The sequence below is a fragment of the Rana temporaria genome, chromosome 1, assembly GCF_905171775.1.
Source record: "Rana temporaria chromosome 1, aRanTem1.1, whole genome shotgun sequence".
Lineage (NCBI taxonomy): Eukaryota > Metazoa > Chordata > Amphibia > Anura > Ranidae > Rana > Rana temporaria.
The window spans coordinates 690210009-690228896 of NC_053489.1; the positions used below are offsets into that span (position 1 = coordinate 690210009).

The 18888-nt window shown below is 46.4% G+C and overlaps 1 protein-coding gene across 1 annotated transcript; it reads right to left on the minus strand.

Moving 5' to 3' along the window:
- Positions 1–652: 652 nt before the first annotated feature.
- LOC120924754 (endonuclease domain-containing 1 protein-like) lies at positions 653–18145 on the minus strand. The gene is made up of 2 exons (XM_040335780.1): positions 17750–18145; positions 653–1328 (listed from the first exon to the last, which is right to left on the minus strand). Exons 1-2 carry the CDS (start codon positions 18047–18049, stop codon positions 789–791), a joined length of 840 nt encoding a protein of 279 aa, XP_040191714.1. The 5' UTR covers positions 18050–18145; the 3' UTR covers positions 653–788.
- Positions 18146–18888: the final 743 nt, after the last annotated feature.

An 18888-nucleotide genomic window follows, 5' to 3' on the forward strand; every position in this document is an offset into this window, starting at 1 on the left:
GTGTGGGCAACGTCGTTTTAATGATGAAGTTGGGAAAACGTTGTTTTTTTTTTTTCATGCCGAAAAATGATGGTGTGTATGCGGCATAAGATAACCCAATAAGCATATAAATGGATGAACTGAGCCAACCACCCCCTCCCGGTATCTCCGAGATTCGGGGGACCCCCACAGTAAATGTATAGGACAGGGGTCTCAAACTGGCGGCCCTTCAGCTGTTGTGAAACTACAAGTCCCATCATGCCTCTGCTTGTGGGAGTCGGCTTGTAACTGTCAGGCCCCGTAGACACGACCGAGAAACTCGACGGGCAAAACACATTGTTTTGCTCGTCGAGTTCCTTGTTCGGCTATCAGAAAACTCGTCGAGCCAAATTTTCCCCATTGCCCATCGAGGAAATAGAGAACATGCTCTCTTTTTGGCTCGACGAGTTTCTCGGTGAAAAGTGTACACACGACCGGTTTTCTCGGCAGAATACGTCTCCCATCGAGTTTCTTTCTGGAGAAAACCGGTCGTGTGTACGGGGCCTCAGCCTTGCAATGCCTCAGGCTTATATTTTGTCCAATTTTCTGATCCTGTGTGTGGGGCTTTACAATGAGATATCAGTTGTGGGTGGAGTCACACGTTCATGGAGACGAAACACCAAGAAATAATAAGGAGATTCTCTGAAGGAATTTATTAGAGATGATCACAGAACATAAAGGGAATCCTCATGGGTTGAGTCAGGACATTGTATGGTGGGTTACATCATAGAGAACACCCCTCCCCCATGGACCTCCCCCACATGAAAGGATCACTGGCAGCCATTTTTGAACAGCATCACGGGTCCTTCATAGGTTTTGTTCAGAATCTCCTCCAGTTCTGGGAGGGTTTTGGTCACCGTATCATACGGACTGCTATTACGGCCCAGTCTTCCTTCCGCTCTCTTGGTGCCGTCTCCATGCACGCAGCAAAATGCACTCCAGAAAAAGTCTGGCACGTTGACGCGGTTCCTCAGCCACTTTCCTCTAGTTGGATTGAATCCGGAGACGATGACGCCACTAAGGATGTGCGTCTGGCTGCACGTGGACAGGATCTTGTCTCGTAGGAAGGTCTCGTAAACATTCCAGGTCCCGCTATTAAAGGTGGAGTCTTGGGGCGCCATATTGGTGTAGGTGAATGTGGAGAGCTGGGAATTAGAGCTGTGGTGCATGCTGGGATTGACGTGTCCCCGGCTGAGACCAGAGTTCCTGTAATCATCGTTCACAGCCTGACTCTCTATCACGTCATCCATGTCCATACTCATCACAGAATTCGATGGCTGAAGCATGTCCTTCTGGCCGATTCCCGCCAGCTGTGGGGAGAAGAAGAAGAAGATAACCATGAAATCCAACCAACCAATGAGGGAGAATCAACATGACATCCAACCAACCAATGATGGAGAATCAACATGACATCCAACCAACCAATGAGGGAGAATCAACATGACATCCAACCAACCAACGAGAGAGAATCAACATGACATCCAACCAACCAATGAGGGAGAATCAACATGACATCCAACCAACCAATGATGGAGAATCAACGTGACATCCAACCAACCAATGAGGGAGAATCAACATGACATCCAACCAACCAATGAGGGAGAATCAACATGACATCCAACCAACCAATGAGGGAGAATCAACATGACATCCAACCAACCAATGAGGGAGAATCAACATGACATCCAACCAACCAATGATGGAGAATCAACATGACATCCAACCAACCAATGAGGGAGAATCAACATGACATCCAACCAACCAATGAGGGAGAATCAACATGACATCCAACCAACCAATGAGGGAGAATCAACATGACATCCAACCAACCAACGAGAGAGAATCAACATGACATCCAACCAACCAATGAGGGAGAATCAACATGACATCCAACCAACCAACGAGAGAGAATCAACATGACATCCAACCAACCAACGAGAGAGAATCAACATGACATCCAACCAACCAATGATGGAGAATCAACGTGACATCCAACCAACCAATGAGGGAGAATCAACATGACATCCAACCAACCAATGAGGGAGAATCAACATGACATCCAACCAACCAATGAGGGAGAATCAACATGACATCCAACCAACCAATGAGGGAGAATCAACATGACATCCAACCAACCAATGAGGGAGAATCAACGTGACATCCAACCAGGGATGGACTGGCCATTGGGACTACAGGGAGTTTCCCGGTGGGCCGATGGCTCAGTGGGCTGGCTTCAGTGACAGCAGACCGCCGCCCTCTCCGCTCCTCTGTCTCTCCCTCCCCGCAGCGCTCTCCTGGGGGGAACAAATAAGCAGGGGGAGGACCAGATAAGCAGGGGGACAACAGAGGAGCATGAGGGGACGCCAGAGGAGCAGGGGGGACGACAGAGGAGCATGGGGAAGGGGGGGACAGACAGCTGACTCAACAGCATGGCCTGGGAGTTTCTCACTTGTGCCTAATCTTGTCCCATAAGGGGGGGCACCAAACTGATTCTTTACCCCGGGTGAAATAATGTCTAGCTTCCCCACTGGTACTGCCTATAAAAGTACCAGTACCAGCCGCTCTACTCTAATAAAGTAAAACGGCTAGTGGCTAGTGAAGTGGGAGAGGGGGTGCGGGTGGCCGGGGGGGGGGGGGGGGGGGGAGTTGTCCGGCCGCCATGGGAGAGACCTGTCAAAGTGGGCCAGTCTGGATGAAGTCCAGGGCCAAATTTTTGTCCCAGTCCAGCCCTGCATCCAACCAACCAATGATGGAGAATCAACGTGACATCCAAATGTGACAGACTCACCCGGGACAGAGGCTTTTGGAGGGGACTGAATGCTCGCCTCTTGCCTTGCGATCATGGGCCCTGGCATTGGGGGAGGGGTGCTCTTTGTGAGCTGTATGCCCGGGGACCCTGTATATGACATATTAGAGTGACGGAGTCATACTGTTGGGACATACAGTGTAAGGAGATGCTTATTCCCTCACCTCCAGCCATCTGTCTGTTCTCTGTGCTAATTGACCCTGCTATTGTGTGAAGATGTCCTGTAGTGTATCCGTCGGTGAATCTGGATAACACACCTATTCACAGTGTATACAAAATGTAATGAGAGTATAAAGTGAATCAAACCAAAGGTGAATGACATAGAAGGTACCTGAATAGACCTTCACAGACCTCTACGCTCAGTATTGTGTAAACTATTCACAGTGCATACAAATTATATTGTGAGTATAAAGTGAATGAAACCAGCAGTGAGTCCCATGAAATGGACCTGAATAGACCTTCACGGTCCAACAAAGTGTACAAATATAATAACCAGTAGTGTTGAGCGGAATACGCCATATTCGATTTCGCGATATATCACGAATATATAGACGAATATTCGTGAAATATTCGCTAAAATCGAATATTCGAGATATTTTATCAAAAAAAATTTTTTGAGAAATTTCGCTAATACGAATGCGAAATTGATTGCGAAATTCTGAAACATTCAATTTCACCTGCCCTTTGGAAAAAGTGTGGTTTTACGTAATGGACCCTGCAACTAACAACAAGGTATTAATAAAATAAATACATTATTATATAGATTTGAGGGTTTACTTTGACCAATTTGTATATTGATTAGTTTAATAGATAATGAATAACCATAGATTTGGAAAATACAGATCTCTCCTCTAGACTGACCTGTATTGAGTTAGGTAAAGATCAACCGCACACTGGGGCCCCTGATTCTGTTGAGTTAAAAAAAAGCCAAGTAAACCGTTTACGTTGACATCTCTTAAGCCCTGGTTCACACTGGGTACGATTTGGAACGATTTGAGATGCGATTTGACATGTCAAATCGCATCTCAAATCGGCGGCAATTGTCGGCAATGGCACTGTCCTAATCAGTGCGACGCTGCATCTGCGATTTCAAAAAGTAGTTCCTGTACTACTTTTTGCGATTTCGGGCCGCGATTTACATTAAATTGCGGCCGAAATCGCGGGAAAATCGCAGCCGCGAAATCGCGGTAAAATCGCGCATTTTACCGCGATTTTGAATTCGCAGCAGTGTGAACCTAGGCTAAATGTCTTTATGTTAAACAGTTATTATTCTCATTAAAGAGGTGAAATGCAAATGATGACACGGGACAAAAGATGGAAAATTCTTTGAAGATGTGATACACTGGAAAAACGCACAGAAACACTCCACTCTCTCTAGCCACCTTGTGAATCTGCACTGAAATACTGCTGGGAGTGATCTTATATAATGGCCGTGCAGGCAGGTTCCTATTGGTTGCTAACCTCTGACAACTGTGGTAGGAGAACTCTGATTGGCTCTGATGCAAAAGAAGGGCGGAGAAAGTATTCGCGAATATTCGGCAATATAAAATGATCGCCTCAGCTACTCGGCCCAAGGTCTCTAATCATACCAGCAATGCTTTTAGACGTCGATGGAGATCACTAGGATGTGATCTGTTTTAAAAATAAATTTGAAAAAATACGAATATTAGGAATAGCGAATTTTGGCCGCGATATTCGAGTTATTCGCGAATACTCGAATATGCCATATTCGGAACGAATATTCGCAATACGAATATTCGTGAGCAACACTAATAACCAGTGTCAGAAGAACATTATACATGGTGTCCCATCCTCAGATAGGTGATCCTTACAGTAAGAGTAAATATTGTAGACCCACAGCTCACCATACGGTGGGGGGTCCTCAAGGCTTGTGTGGGCCGATTGCCCTACCTGGTTACCCTCCCGGACAATCCAGATGATGTTCCAAACAAGATCCTTTGCAGCAGCCGAACAAGGAATGTCCAATGGTGATTATCTTGTTGATGAATGGAATCCAGATGGAATTGGTCCCTGACACAAGCCTTGAGGACCCCCCACCGTATGGTGAGCTGTGGGTCTACAATATTTACTCTTACTGTAAGGATCACCTATCTGAGGATGGGACACCATGTATCAGCGAGGAGAGCGCTTTTTCCATCTATGAGAATATAAGAATACCCTTGTTGTGTATTTAATGTACTTTTTCCAATATAGAATTACATATTTTTATTTTTCACGGAATAATCATAATGTTCTTCTGACACTGGTTATTATATTTGTACACTTTGTTGGACCGTGAAGGTCTATTCAGGTCCATTTCATGTGACTCACTGCTGGGTTCATTCACTTTATACTCACAATATAATTTGTATGCACTGTGAATAGTTTACACAATACTGAGCGTAGAGGTCTGTGAAGGTCTATTCAGGTACCTTCTATGTGATTCACCTTTGGTTTGATTCACTTTATACTCTCATTACATTTTGTATACACTGTGAATAGGTGTGTTATCCAGATTCACCTACGGATACACTACATGGTATTGCTCAGCAGAGTAAACCAGTTTCATTTGGCGCTGCACTTTTCTTTCTTATTCTTTTTACAATTTTCCATTGTTGTGTTGGCTGCCTTACACTTTGTAGTTTCACTTTTTATTTATCACAAACGTTTTGTAGTTTAGCACAATATATTTTTACACTATTGTGTGAAGATGTCCTGTGTTTACACTTATGATAATGTGTATTGTATAGCAGGTGAGCGAGGAGATGTGACATCTACTCTGAGAGATCATTGTGAAGGACTTTTTACCTATATGCTTCAGGTTAATCCTCCCTGCTTGTTTAAGGCTGTTAATGGTATTTACCCTTCTGCAGCCAGTCCTGTTTCAAATGTTAATTGTTCTAGCCCTGTGTTTACTGGTTACTGTGATTAGATAAGTGGCTCATGTTAATTATGCTGATTGCTTCATTGTGATAATTATCTCTCTATATGCGGAGCCGAACCGGCTAGATACTGACTAGTTCAAAAAAATATCTTTATTTCAAAGGAGCTGTATTGAAGACCCCCCACTGTGTAAGGGGGGGCGGAGATTTGTCATTGTAACAGTTGTAACCACATATAAGCTCTGTTTTTTTACTATTAAAAGTCTGTGTTGTTCCAGCCTTAAGCCTTGCCTCATGTATGGATGCTTCTGGGATGTTCTTGTATGGAGAGGAGGGAATGCTTGACGGGGATATCATACCAATACCGTCACAAATTGGTTGGCAGCAGCGGGATTTTCCCTTCTACTCTCCCTTACACCCGGATTCCAAGCAGACACTGGGAACAGTGAATGGAAGGCTGCTACACCCTGCTTAAAAGAAATACACTGAAAGAACTACTGGAAGTTCGTGGAAGGATTGCTAGCAACAAAACCAAGCGGGTCATCATAGCAGAATCAATGGAGCTAGACCAGGAGAACGTGATTGCAGCAACGCCAGCAGTACAAGAGATGGAGATACCAGTGATTCAGGAGGAGGAATCGCCAGCCAACAAGCTAATGAGAGAGAAGCTAGCGTGGTTCGGCCCGAACCCAACGCCGGATGTGGTGCTGAAAGTGATGGACCTGTTAGCGAAGGAGGCTAAACAAATAAGAGACGCAGAGCTACAGTTAAAACTGGCAGCAGTCCAACAAGCAGCCGCACATTCTCCAAACAGTGAGTACAGCACAGCAGACGCAAGGAAGATTCCGTTTAGCGCTTTTAAAGCTTTTGATGAAAAGGACTGTGAGATTGATAACTACCTGGCAGACTTTGAGCGACAATGTAACCTGCACCGAATAGCTAGAAGAGAGTGGGTTTCAATATTGTCAGGCAAACTGTCAGGCAAAGCTTCTGATGCTTTCCGGACCGTGCCAGATCAGGATATCCATAGCTACGCCAGGGTGTCAGAGCCTGTACTCACCGAGACCGAGATGCTGAGGGCGGCTCACCTTTGCGACCCTGTGCAGACCACTCCCTGGAGTTGGGACAGAGGAGGGACGGCACAAGGAGGCACCGGTGCCGGGAGCTGGCAGGCAGACTTGGTGCAGCTGACAGAAGCAGGGCAGGTGCAGAAGACTGGAGACAAGCGTTGGTCAGGCAGGAACTGGTAGGTAAGTCTGGTAGGGTCCACAGGAGATGAAGGCAAATCCGAGTCACAGGCCGAGGGTCAAGGGCAGGAGAGTTCAGAGGGAGTCCATGAGAGCAAGCCAAGGTCAAGGGGCAGGAGACAACAGCAATCCAGGTAACATTAGCCAAAGGGTCAGAGGTTCCAGGTGAGAGGAGAGTCGTCAGGAATTCCGGGTCAAAACAGGCAGGTACGGCAAGAGGTAAACACATAGGAGCTGAAGACAAACCAGCAACCTGTTCAGGGAAGGCTGCTGGTTTAAATAGGAGTGTCCGGCCTCTGATTGGCCCCAGGGTTGCCGCGTACCTGCACGTGCGCGCTTCCACGCACACGGCGCGCTGCCGTACCGCGCATGCGCGGGAGCTCAATGGAGCCGGGAATGGAGCCCTGACACAGGGTTAAAGAAGTGCTCCTGGCTCGTTATGCAGTAACCCCAGAGTCCCACCGACAGAAGTTCAGGGACTCACGCAAAACCACGAAAGACTCTTACGCAGAATGGGCATGCCAGTTATCCCTGTCGGCCTCTAACTGGGTTAACAGCAGCCAGGCCACCACCGCAGAGGACATTTTGCAACTAATGCTCCTGGAGCAATTTTACAATCACATCCAGACGGATGTCAAAGATTGGGTGAGAGATCGCAGGCCCATGACTCTACCAGAGGCCACGAAGTTGGCGGATGAATATGCGGATACTCGCAAGACAAACCAGGTCACACCACGGGTACAACCTCCACGACCAACGGCGCCCTCACACCCACCAGCCGCTAGATACCAACCGCCTAACAGATCGATGACATCGAGCCCTCGCTACCCACGCCAGGAGGACAACGAACAACGCTGCTTCCGGTGCAAACAGCTGGGTCACTTCAAGCAGAATTGCCCCCTGAATGACAACACCAGGTCAAATTGGTCTCAACCTGGGTACCGCCCACCAGCAGCAGCCCATTGTGTAGACTCGGCTTGGGATCTCCAGGAGCTGGGTCAGGAAGAACCATTGGGCACCCCTTACGAAGCCCTCATGGTACAATCTGTTATTACGGACAACAGGAAAAACCATTGTCAGCTGGTCATGGGCGACAGCCATGAGCCGGAGGGGCCTTGGAGGGAGCTGGGCAGAAAGAGGCACCGCCAGCTACCCTCCAAGAAGAAGAGGTCCTGGAAGTCATATAACCAGCGGACCTGGGAGGAGAAGAAGCGACTGGAGGAGATGGAATCGCAGCGGGCGCCACAGATGCGGGCCGAGATGTTCGCCAAGGGCCCACCGGTGGCCCCTTACACCACCACCCAGTTCCTGATGATGAAGGACCACGTGGAAAGCCTGCAGGACATGAGCAAGCAGGATCTGATCCGTGAGTACATAGAGCTGGAGGAGTGCATAAGCCGCATGGAGGAGGAGAACAACCACCTGAGGTCACAGCGGGCTGACCCCCCCAGGCTCCATGAACTGGAGATGGAGCTGGGGAAGCTCAAAGAGGAGAACCGGCGGCTGCGGAGGGAGCAGGGGGTGGCTGACCTTATGGGGCTCTGATTCCCCCCCCCCCCCGGACTCTGAGCACCAGTGCTACAGCATTTCAACAAATATAACTTTTTCTTTTTATGAATCTCCTGTGATTGTCACTTCAGAGCCATAACCTGCCCCTCCCATGGCGGGACACCTAGATGGCGGCGCACAGACCCATTCGCCGTCTTCACACTGACTTCTGGTGACTCTGCAGATCGCACAAAGACTTGGGGACTGACCGGCGTGTGATCTGACGACCCGGTGACATACCTAAGTCGGAAGCAGTTGCCAAGGGAGGTCAGTCACGCCAAACGGAGTTAACCTCGGACTAAAAGCTCTGAACCCGTCAACCCTACTGGACCAGGGAAGGTCCAACCGGGTTTGCCGGAGCAGGGAGAAAAAGGGGGGCCATTGTGAAGGACTTTTTACCTATATGCTTCAGGTTAATCCTCCCTGCTTGTTTAAGGCTGTTAATGGTATTTGCCCTTCTGCAGCCAGTCCTGTTTCAAATGTTAATTGTTCTAGCCCTGTGTTTACTGGTTACTGTGATTAGATAAGTGGCTCATGTTAATTATGCTGATTGCTTCATTGTGGTAATTATCTCTCTATATGCGGAGCCGAACCGGCTAGATACTGATTAGTTCAAAGAAATATCTTTATTTCAAGGGAGCTGTATTGAAGACCCCCCACTGTGTAAGGGGGGGGCGGAGATTTGTCATTGTAACAGTTGTAACCACATATAAGCTCTGGTTTTTACTATTAAAAGTCTGTGTTGTTCCAGCCTTAAGCCTTGCCTCATGTATGGATGCTTCTGGGATGTTCTTGTATGGAGAGGAGGGAATGCTTGACGGGGATATCATACCAATACCGTCACAGTCATATCTCGGAGTCGCCTCGTCTGGGTAAATGATTAGTTAATTAGCTCATGTTAATTTATGTTCTGGTTACCTCCTCTTTAAACTGTATATAAGGTTGTATTCTTGGTTCTATTAAACAATCCGGGGAAGATCCACGTACATCGGCGCATATATAGGCCAGCGTAGCGCATCTCATTTCCACTACGCCGGCTCAACTTAGAGAGTCAAGTACCGTATCCTCAGAGTATTTGCGCCCAACTTTGCACCGGCGCAACGTAAATTCCTAGGCGTAAGCCGGCGTAATTCAAAGTAGGCAGGAAGTGGGCGTGTTCCATTGAAATGAGCCGTGACCCCATGCAAATGAAGGGCCGAACGAACGGCGCATGCGCCGTGACGCTGACTATGTGCTGCGCCTCTCTGCGCATGCTCAGAACTAGGCCTGGCGTAATCAGTGAGATACGCCCAGGGCATAAATAGGCCTAGACATGCGCCCGTCCAGTGCAAAAGTACACCGCTTGTTTCCCCCCCGAAGCAAGGTACTTTTGCTGGTTTCTTTGCTGCTGTTTTTTTTTAGCCATGTCTGCTCCAGCAACTAAGAGGAGGAAGTTTAATTTTTCCCCACAGGAGAAGGCGGTGATTATCAGGGCCATGGCCCAGTTTGATATCTTTCTCCATGGTGCAGAGAGTGCCAACACCACCCTGGCTAGGAGGATGGAGATCCTGTCGCAGATTGCGGCTGATGTGAATGCGTTGGGATATGAGGTCAGGACCCCAAATTATATTCTTAAAAAAATCAATGATTTGCGTCGCCTGGTGAAAGGTAAGCTGGCCAAGATGAGGACTCATGCCAGGGGCACTGGAGGGGGACCAGCAACTACCTTGACGTTGACTCCTGAGGAGCAGGTGGTTGCCCAGTGCCTCCAAAGGCATCAAGTGGAGGGAGTGGAGGGCTATGACTCCTTTGAACAGGCCTTGAGGACAGGTAAGTATGTTTTATCTCCTATCTGGTCTGTAGCATGTGTGGGGGTGGAAGGGAACATGTGACAAGTGTGTGGATCCTGCAACATGTGAATGTTTTGTGTCATCCACAGATGTGCAGGAGGGAGCTGGGCCATCTGATGCCGGTGGCCAGTCCACACCATCCCCCGGACATCAGTCCAAGTCAGACCTCTTGGCAAGCCTGGAGTCATCAGTGGAGGGGAGTGGCCACACCTCTCCTCAGGACGTGGTTGAGGAGGAGGTGGTGACCAGTGGGAACGAGGTCAGGCTCTATTTAGAGGATTCTCCCCCTGTGGCCGTGACCAGTCAGCCCTCCATCAGGGGTAGCCCCTCCCGGTCCTCCCCCAACAGGGCTTCCTCAAGGGTCTCCCCTTCTCCACAGCCCCAAGCCTCTTCTGGCCACAGGAAGGTGTCCAGGAAGACAAGGGGGGTCTCTGATGTTCTCCCGGAACGCCTCAGGAGGGACCAGGCCCGCCAGACCCGCCATCTGGGTGAGCTTGCCATGCATGTGGAACGCATGGCAGACAGCATGGCCTCCTTTCCCACTATGTCAGAAGCTGTCCAGGACGTTGGGGCAAATACGGCTGCTGTGGTCACATGCCTGGGGATCTGCAGGCCACCACAGCAGGCCTTGTGGATGAGAGTCTGTCAGGGACAACACTGCAGCCATCCAGGACACAAATGCGGTCCTCACCCGCATCGCCCTGGCATTGGAGGGCAGGCCGCTAGCCGTGGAGAGACCAGGGGATGCTCCTCCTCCTCCTGATTCCCCCCCCCATGAGTCTCCCATGAGGAGCCGGGCCCGTGGCAGGTGTGGGCCACGTCAGCGCCGTTATTTCTTTTTTTGGTGTTTCTTTTTTTATACTCGGGTTATGAGTTTTTTATGTTTATATTTTTATACTCAGGTTATGAGTTTTTTATGTTTTATAGCCCAAGCACACAGTCAGTAGTGCAGGCTACAGTGTGACTGGTGTTTGAATGTGGGGGTGACATTCCTGCCGGAAAAAGGGTGTCACCCTGGGTTGTCGGGGGAGAGGTTATCCCCACGACCGTGTGAATGGTGTATGAATGGTCAGCAACACCATTGAGGCCTTGGCGTGGCTTTGCTGCTCCCAAGTCCTGCATGGTGGACTTGGGCTAATCGAATGTGATGTGGATGTGGTGTGTGTGTGCTAGGGACCACAGTGATGTGCATGCGTGCATTCTCCTTGTGCCATGATGAATGTGTGTGTTTAACGTGCAAAGATGTGTTCCACAAGGCATCACCTTAGTGCTCTTCCCTCAGCAGACGGGGTAGCCTCGGGCAGGGGGGGACTGTGTGGTTCGGGGGTCAGGTCATCACTTAGCTCAATCTCCAGGCCCTCTCTCATGGCGTAGTTGTGCAGAATGCAACATGCACCGATGATCTGGCACACAAAGTTTGGGGAATACAACAGGGTACCCCCGGACTTATCCAGGCATCGGAAACGTGACTTCAGGAGGCCAAAGGTGCGTTCCACCACTGCACGGGTACGTATGTGTGCATCATTGTATCTTCTCTCTCCTCTGGTTTGGGGGTTCCGGTATGGAGTCATGAGATGGGGTCCAAGTGCATATGCCGCGTCACCTGGAAGGGAAAAGACAGAAGGATGTTAGTCGTGCATGTGCCCCTCGTGATGTCGGCATCATGGGGGGGGACAGTCATACCTGACTCCCATGTCACTCACCAACCAGCCAGCTGTCCCCATACACGTTCTGTGGAGATGTCGCTTTGACGGAATATGTAGCTGTCATGGCTGGCCCCGGGGTGTTTGGCACGGACGTGCCATATGAGGTATTGGGCATCGGCTATCACCTGAACGTTGATGGAATGCCAGTGCTTCCTATTGCGGTATATGTGCTCTGTGTCACGGGGGGGCCGTAGTGCCACATGTGTGCAATCAATGGCCCCCACGGTGCATGGGAATCTGGCAATTCTGTAGAAATCCTCCATTGCCTTCTGCTGCAGGTCCTCCTGGGTGGGTCTGATGATGTGGTGGGACATGCGTCTGAGGATTGCGGGGGCAACCTGGTGCACACATCTGCTCATGGAGGATTGTGACATCCCAGACACGACTCCACTTGTGCGCTGAAAAGATCCAGTGGCCAGGAAATGGAGTGTTGCCAGTACCTTGACCAGTGGCTGCACTGCATGTGAGGGGTGTGTCTGGCTGGTGATGTCATCATGCAGGGGTGTGGCTATTTCCAGGATGGCATCAGGGCTGAATCTGAAGATGCGATACACCTCTGAATCACCCATGCCAAAGACGTTCATGCACGTGCGGAATATCCTCTCCCGTGCGCTCCTAGGCGCCTGTGGACGCAGTAGTGCTATGACCATGGCTGCCCCTGGCATGTTGGCACACAGATGTGTTGTCCTGCAAGTGTGGTTGCTCAGCTCGTCCGTAACACTGCTGTACTGCTCTCCAGCTGACCTGTGCCCGTCTGGTGCTGAGTTACCCCTGCTTTATGAGGGGTAACTTTATGCCGGACGTACAACTTGCGCGCACCGCGCGTAGCCTGCGCCGGACAGACGTACGTTCTGGAATCGGCGTATCTCCCTCATTTGCATATTTGCATAGGAAATCAATGGGAGCGCAAGATGCGTCCAGCGTAAATATGCGCCCACGCTACGCCGGCGTAGGAAAGTTACGTCGGTCGGAGGAAGCCTATTTTCAGGCGTATCTTGTTCTGTGGGTACGGCGCACATTTACACTTACGCCGCGCATCTCGAGATACGCCGGCGTAACTTCTTTGAGAATCTGGGCCTCAGTCCGGTAATTACCCCTTCCCCGAGAGCTTCCACTGATATTAATACTAGTCCAATTGCATATGTTACGTATTACTCTACAATACTCCTTTATTACTATTAGTGAACATGACCCCCCCTTTACTATTCTAATATAATGTACTCCATTAATACTCTGGGTATTGCTTCTTCATGCTACAATTTTCATTCTTTCTTCATGCTCAATTACAATACCCTACTGTTACCAAAGCCCCCCCCCACTATTACTCCTAATTTTAGTAATAGTCACTCTCCTCCCCTCTATTACTCCATTCATTTCATCTCGTATCCTCCACAATACTCGTTTTCTATGACCCCCGTCCCTATTACTCTACAACACTCCATCATTACAGTAAATATTCTTCATCTTTCCTCTATTACTAAAATACTACATTATTGTTACCAGTACACCTCATCCCTCAGCTATTACTCTACACTCCTCCAATATTATAACTAGGTACCCTGAAGCCCTCCCATGTTATACCATTTCCATGTCCCTCCACTAATACTTATCTAGGACTACTTTCCATGAGCCTTCCTCCATTCCTATTACACCAATACTTCCAAAATGTTACCCGTTATCCCTAAAATACTGCATTACCCTATAATACTCCTCCATTACTATTTTCTATGGCTCCTCCTTTTATTCTACAATACTCCCCTATCACTATTTTCCATGAAGCCCTCCATTATTACTCTACAATTAGATCCCATTATTACTATTTTCCATGAAGTCCTCCATTATTACTCCACAATTAGATCCCATTGTTACTATTTTCCATGAAGTCCTCCATTATTACTCCACAATTAGATCCCATTATTACTATTTTCCATGAAGTCCTCCATTATTACTCCACAATTAGATCCCATTATTACTATTTTCCATGAAGCCCTCCATTATTACTCTACAATTAGATCCCATTATTACTATTTTCCATGAAGTCCTCCATTATTACTCCACAATTAGATCCCATTATTACTATTTTCCATGAAGTCCTCCATTATTACTCCACAATTAGATCTCGTTATTACTATTTTCCATGAAGTCCTCCATTATTACTCCACAATTAGATCTCACTATTACTATTTTCCATGAAGCCCTCCATTATTACTCCACAATTAGATCCCATTATCACTATTTTCCATGAAGCCCTCCATTATTACTCCACAATTAGATCCCATTATTACTATTTTCCATGAAGCCCTCCATTATTACTCTACAATTAGATCCCATTATTACTATTTTCCATGAAGTCCTCCATTATTACTCCACAATTAGATCCCATTATTACTATTTTCCATGAAGTCCTCCATTATTACTCCACAATTAGATCCCATTATTACTATTTTCCATGAAGCCCTCCATTATTACTCCACAATTAGATCCCATTATTACTATTTTCCATGAAGTCCTCCATTATTACTCCACAATTAGATCCCATTATTACTATTTTCCATGAGCCTTCCTCCATTCCTATTACAGCATTTCCAATACTTCCAAAATGTTACCCGTTATCCCTAAAATACTGCATTACCCTATAATACTCCTCCATTACTATTTTCTATGGCTCCTCCTTTTATTCTACAATACTCCCCTATCACTATTTTCCATGAAGTCCTCCATTATTACTCTACAATTAGATCCCATTATTACTATTTTCCATGAAGTCCTCCATTATTACTCCACAATTAGATCCCATTGTTACTTATTTCCATGAAGTCCTCCATTATTACTCCACAATTAGATCCCATTATTACTATTTTCCATGAAGTCCTCCATTATTACTCCACAATTAGATCCCATTATTACTATTTTCCATGAAGCCCTCCATTATTACTCTACAATTAGATCCCATTATTACTATTTTCCATGAAGTCCTCCATTATTACTCCACAATTAGATCCCATTATTACTATTTTCCATGAAGTCCTCCATTATTACTCCACAATTAGATCTCGTTATTACTATTTTCCATGAAGTCCTCCATTATTACTCCACAATTAGATCTCACTATTACTATTTTCCATGAAGCCCTCCATTATTACTCCACAATTAGATCCCATTATCACTATTTTCCATGAAGCCCTCCATTATTACTCCACAATTAGATCCCATTGTTACTATTTTCCATGAAGTCCTCCATTATTACTCCACAATTAGATCCCATTATTACTATTTTCCATGAAGCCCTCCATTATTACTCTACAATTAGATCCCATTATTACTATTTTCCATGAAGTCCTCCATTATTACTCCACAATTAGATCCCATTATTACTATTTTCCATGAAGTCCTCCATTATTACTCCACAATTAGATCTCGTTATTACTATTTTCCATGAAGTCCTCCATTATTACTCCACAATTAGATCTCACTATTACTATTTTCCATGAAGCCCTCCATTATTACTCCACAATTAGATCCCATTATCACTATTTTCCATGAAGCCCTCCATTATTACTCCACAATTAGATCCCATTATTACTATTTTCCATGAAGCCCTCCATTATTACTCCACAATTAGATCCCATTATCACTATTTTCCATGAAGCCCTCCATTATTACTCCACAATTAGATCCCATTGTTACTATTTTCCATGAAGTCCTCCATTATTACTCCACAATTAGATCCCATTATTACTATTTTTCATGAAGTCCTCCATTATTACTCCACAATTAGATCCCATTATTACTATTTTCCATGAAGCCCTCCATTATTACTCCACAATTAGATCCCATTATCACTATTTTCCATGAAGCCCTCCATTATTACTCCACAATTAGATCCCATTATTACTATTTTCCATGAAGCCCTCCATTATTACTCCACAATTAGATCCCATTATCACTATTTTCCATGAAGCCCTCCATTATTACTCCACAATTAGATCCCATTATTACTATTTTCCATGAAGCCCTCCATTATTACTCCACAATTAGATCCCATTATCACTATTTTCCATGAAGCCCTCCATTATTACTCCACAATTAGATCCCATTGTTACTATTTTCCATGAAGTCCTCCATTATTACTCCACAATTAGATCCCATTATTACTATTTTTCATGAAGTCCTCCATTATTACCCCACAATTAGATCCCATTATTACTATTTTCCATGAAGTCCTCCATTATTACTCCACAATTAGATCCCATTATTACTATTTTCCATGAAGTCCTCCATTATTACCCCACAATTAGATCCCATTATTACTATTTTCCATGAAGCCCTCCATTATTACTCTACAATTAGATCCCATTATTACTATTTTTCATGAAGCCCTCCATTATTACTCCACAATTAGATCCCATTATCACTATTCTCCATGAAGCCCTCCATTATTACTCTACAATTAGATCCCATTATTACTATTTTTCATGAAGTCCTCCATTATTACCCCACAATTAGATCCCATTATTACTATTTTCCATGAAGCCCTCCATTATTACTCTACAATTAGATCCCATTATTACTATTTTCCATGAAGTCCTCCATTATTACTCCACAATTAGATCCCATTATTACTATTTTTTATGAAGCCCTCCATTATTACTCCACAATTAGATCCCATTGTTACTATTTTCCATAAAGTCCTCCATTATTACTCCACAATTAGATCTCACAATTACTAGTCCCTGAAGCCCTCCATTATTACTCCACAATTAGATCTCATTGTTACTATTTTCCATGAAGTCCTCCATTATTACTCCACAATTAGATCCCATTATTACTATTTTCCATGAAGCCCTCCATTATTACTCCACAATTAGATCCCATTATTACTATTTTCCATGAAGCCCTCCATTATTACTCCACAATTAGATCCCATTATTACTATTTTCCATAAAGTCCTCCATTATTACTCCACAATTAGATCCCATTGTTACTATTTTCCATAAAGTCCTCCATTATTACTCCACAATTAGATCTCACAATTACTAGTCCCTGAAGCCCTCCATTATTACTCCACAATTAGATCCCATTGTTACTATTTTCCATGAAGCCCTCCATTATTACTCTACAATTAGATCCCATTATTACTATTTTCCATGAAGCCCTCCATTATTACTCCACAATTAGATCCCATTATTACTATTTTCCATGAAGCCCTCCATTATTACTCCACAATTAGATCCCATTGTTACTATTTTCCACGAAGCCCTCCATTATTACTCCACAATTAGATCTCACTATTACTATTTTCCATGAAGCCCTCCATTATTACTCCACAATTAGATCTCACTATTACTATTTTCCATGAAGTCCTCCATTATTACTCCACAATTAGATCTCACTATTACTAGTCCCTGAAGCCCTCAGCCAGATTACTCTGGTCTCTCCTCACCCCCCCCCCTCCATTCTGTACTCCTGGCTTCTCTTTTATTAGATATCCATCATGCTGGAAGGTTTTTGTGATGGATGAGTAACAGTTCCCTTCTCTCAGTAATACATTCTTTGGAGAGGAGGTAAGTCCCCGGAGTACAGGTCATGTCATGAGGATGGATGGGTCTCCATCTGTCCTTGTCTACAGCCATCCTTAGCCTGACTCTACATTCAGGTGGGCATCCCTCCCCCATCAATACTTCAGATCTGCTTGTGGTGTCCCTATTCTTACCATGGGCTCCAGGTACCAATTGGTGGAGGAGAGGTCAGGCCTGGACGTGGTGGAGACCTCCAGGATATAGGCTGAGTAGATGGGTACCCGAGCTAAGCGATGGTATAGGGTGGCATAATAATAGTTCCCTCCCAGGCGTTGGCAGATATTGGCTGTGGCATTGGAGGAAAGCCCCAGTGGCTCCTGTCCCTGGTAGAAGAAATTCTTGCAGCTGGGTACATCGGTGAAGTGCTGGAGAACCTCACAAGATGCCCCACAACAGAAGAGCAGGAGAACCAGAGACAGGTTCAGGCAAGTCATCGTTCTACGTGAAGGTGCGAAGCCTGGTGGTCACATCATCCGTGTAAAGGAAATATATGAACACGCCGTGGAGATCAAACAACAGATGAACAAACAGAAATGGTTCCCACCACCCCTGACCTCCTTCAAAGTGTGTAGAGTGGAGAAAAACACAGCAAGTCCGATCCATCAGAGAACAGAATCTCAGGGACTCTCGTTGGGCCACGTCGCACTCCGCCCTCAATGCCTCGTTCTAAGGGACGTCCTCCTTTCCTTGGACTCTCTCAGGTTCTGCACTAAGGCCTTCCCTTCAGGGTCTACATTCCCAAATAAACATCCCTAATAGGCTCAGGCCTCCGGCACCCAGCAGGAGGGTGGCCAAGCATGACCGTTTGTTAGACGGCTTTGCCGTACCTCTTTCTGTTTAGGTGAAACTTGTTGCCGTTGCAGAGTTTGGTGAAATTTAGGTCTTTCCAGTACTGATCCTGACTACAAGTTGGGTATCATGATGATGATGATAGTCCCAGGCAAAGGGAGGCCAGCCCTGGCGCTGAGCAGAGTCTAGCAGCCGTCTGTAGGCGATCTCCAGCTCCCATTCCTGAACGGCCAGAAACTCCAAATCTTCCAGTGCCCTTCCGAGACGTTCAGTAGCCCTTCTCTGAAATCCATGATTTCCTCCAACCGCCACTCCAAATCACTCCCAAAGTTAGAGTCCCCTGTCAGCTTCACATACAACAGTCCCAGGCGGCCGTATCTTAGGCCTTCCGTTGGGCTGTCATCCGCTATCCAGGGACATGCTTGGGATACACCGAAGGGAACTCTGTAGCTCACATCCAGCCGCATCTCTGCCCAGACCAGCC

What these genes read in the sequence shown, in the direction of transcription:
- LOC120924754 (XM_040335780.1), bottom strand. Translation starts at nt 18,049, where the DNA reads ATGACTTGCCTGAACCTGTCTCTGGTTCTCCTGCTCTTCTGTTGTGGG. An exon ending in ATTGGTACCTGGAGCCCATG is followed by an intron (nt 1,329 to 17,749) that starts GTAAGAATAGGG and finishes TTCTCCCCACAG; the next exon opens with CTGGCGGGAATCGGCCAGAA.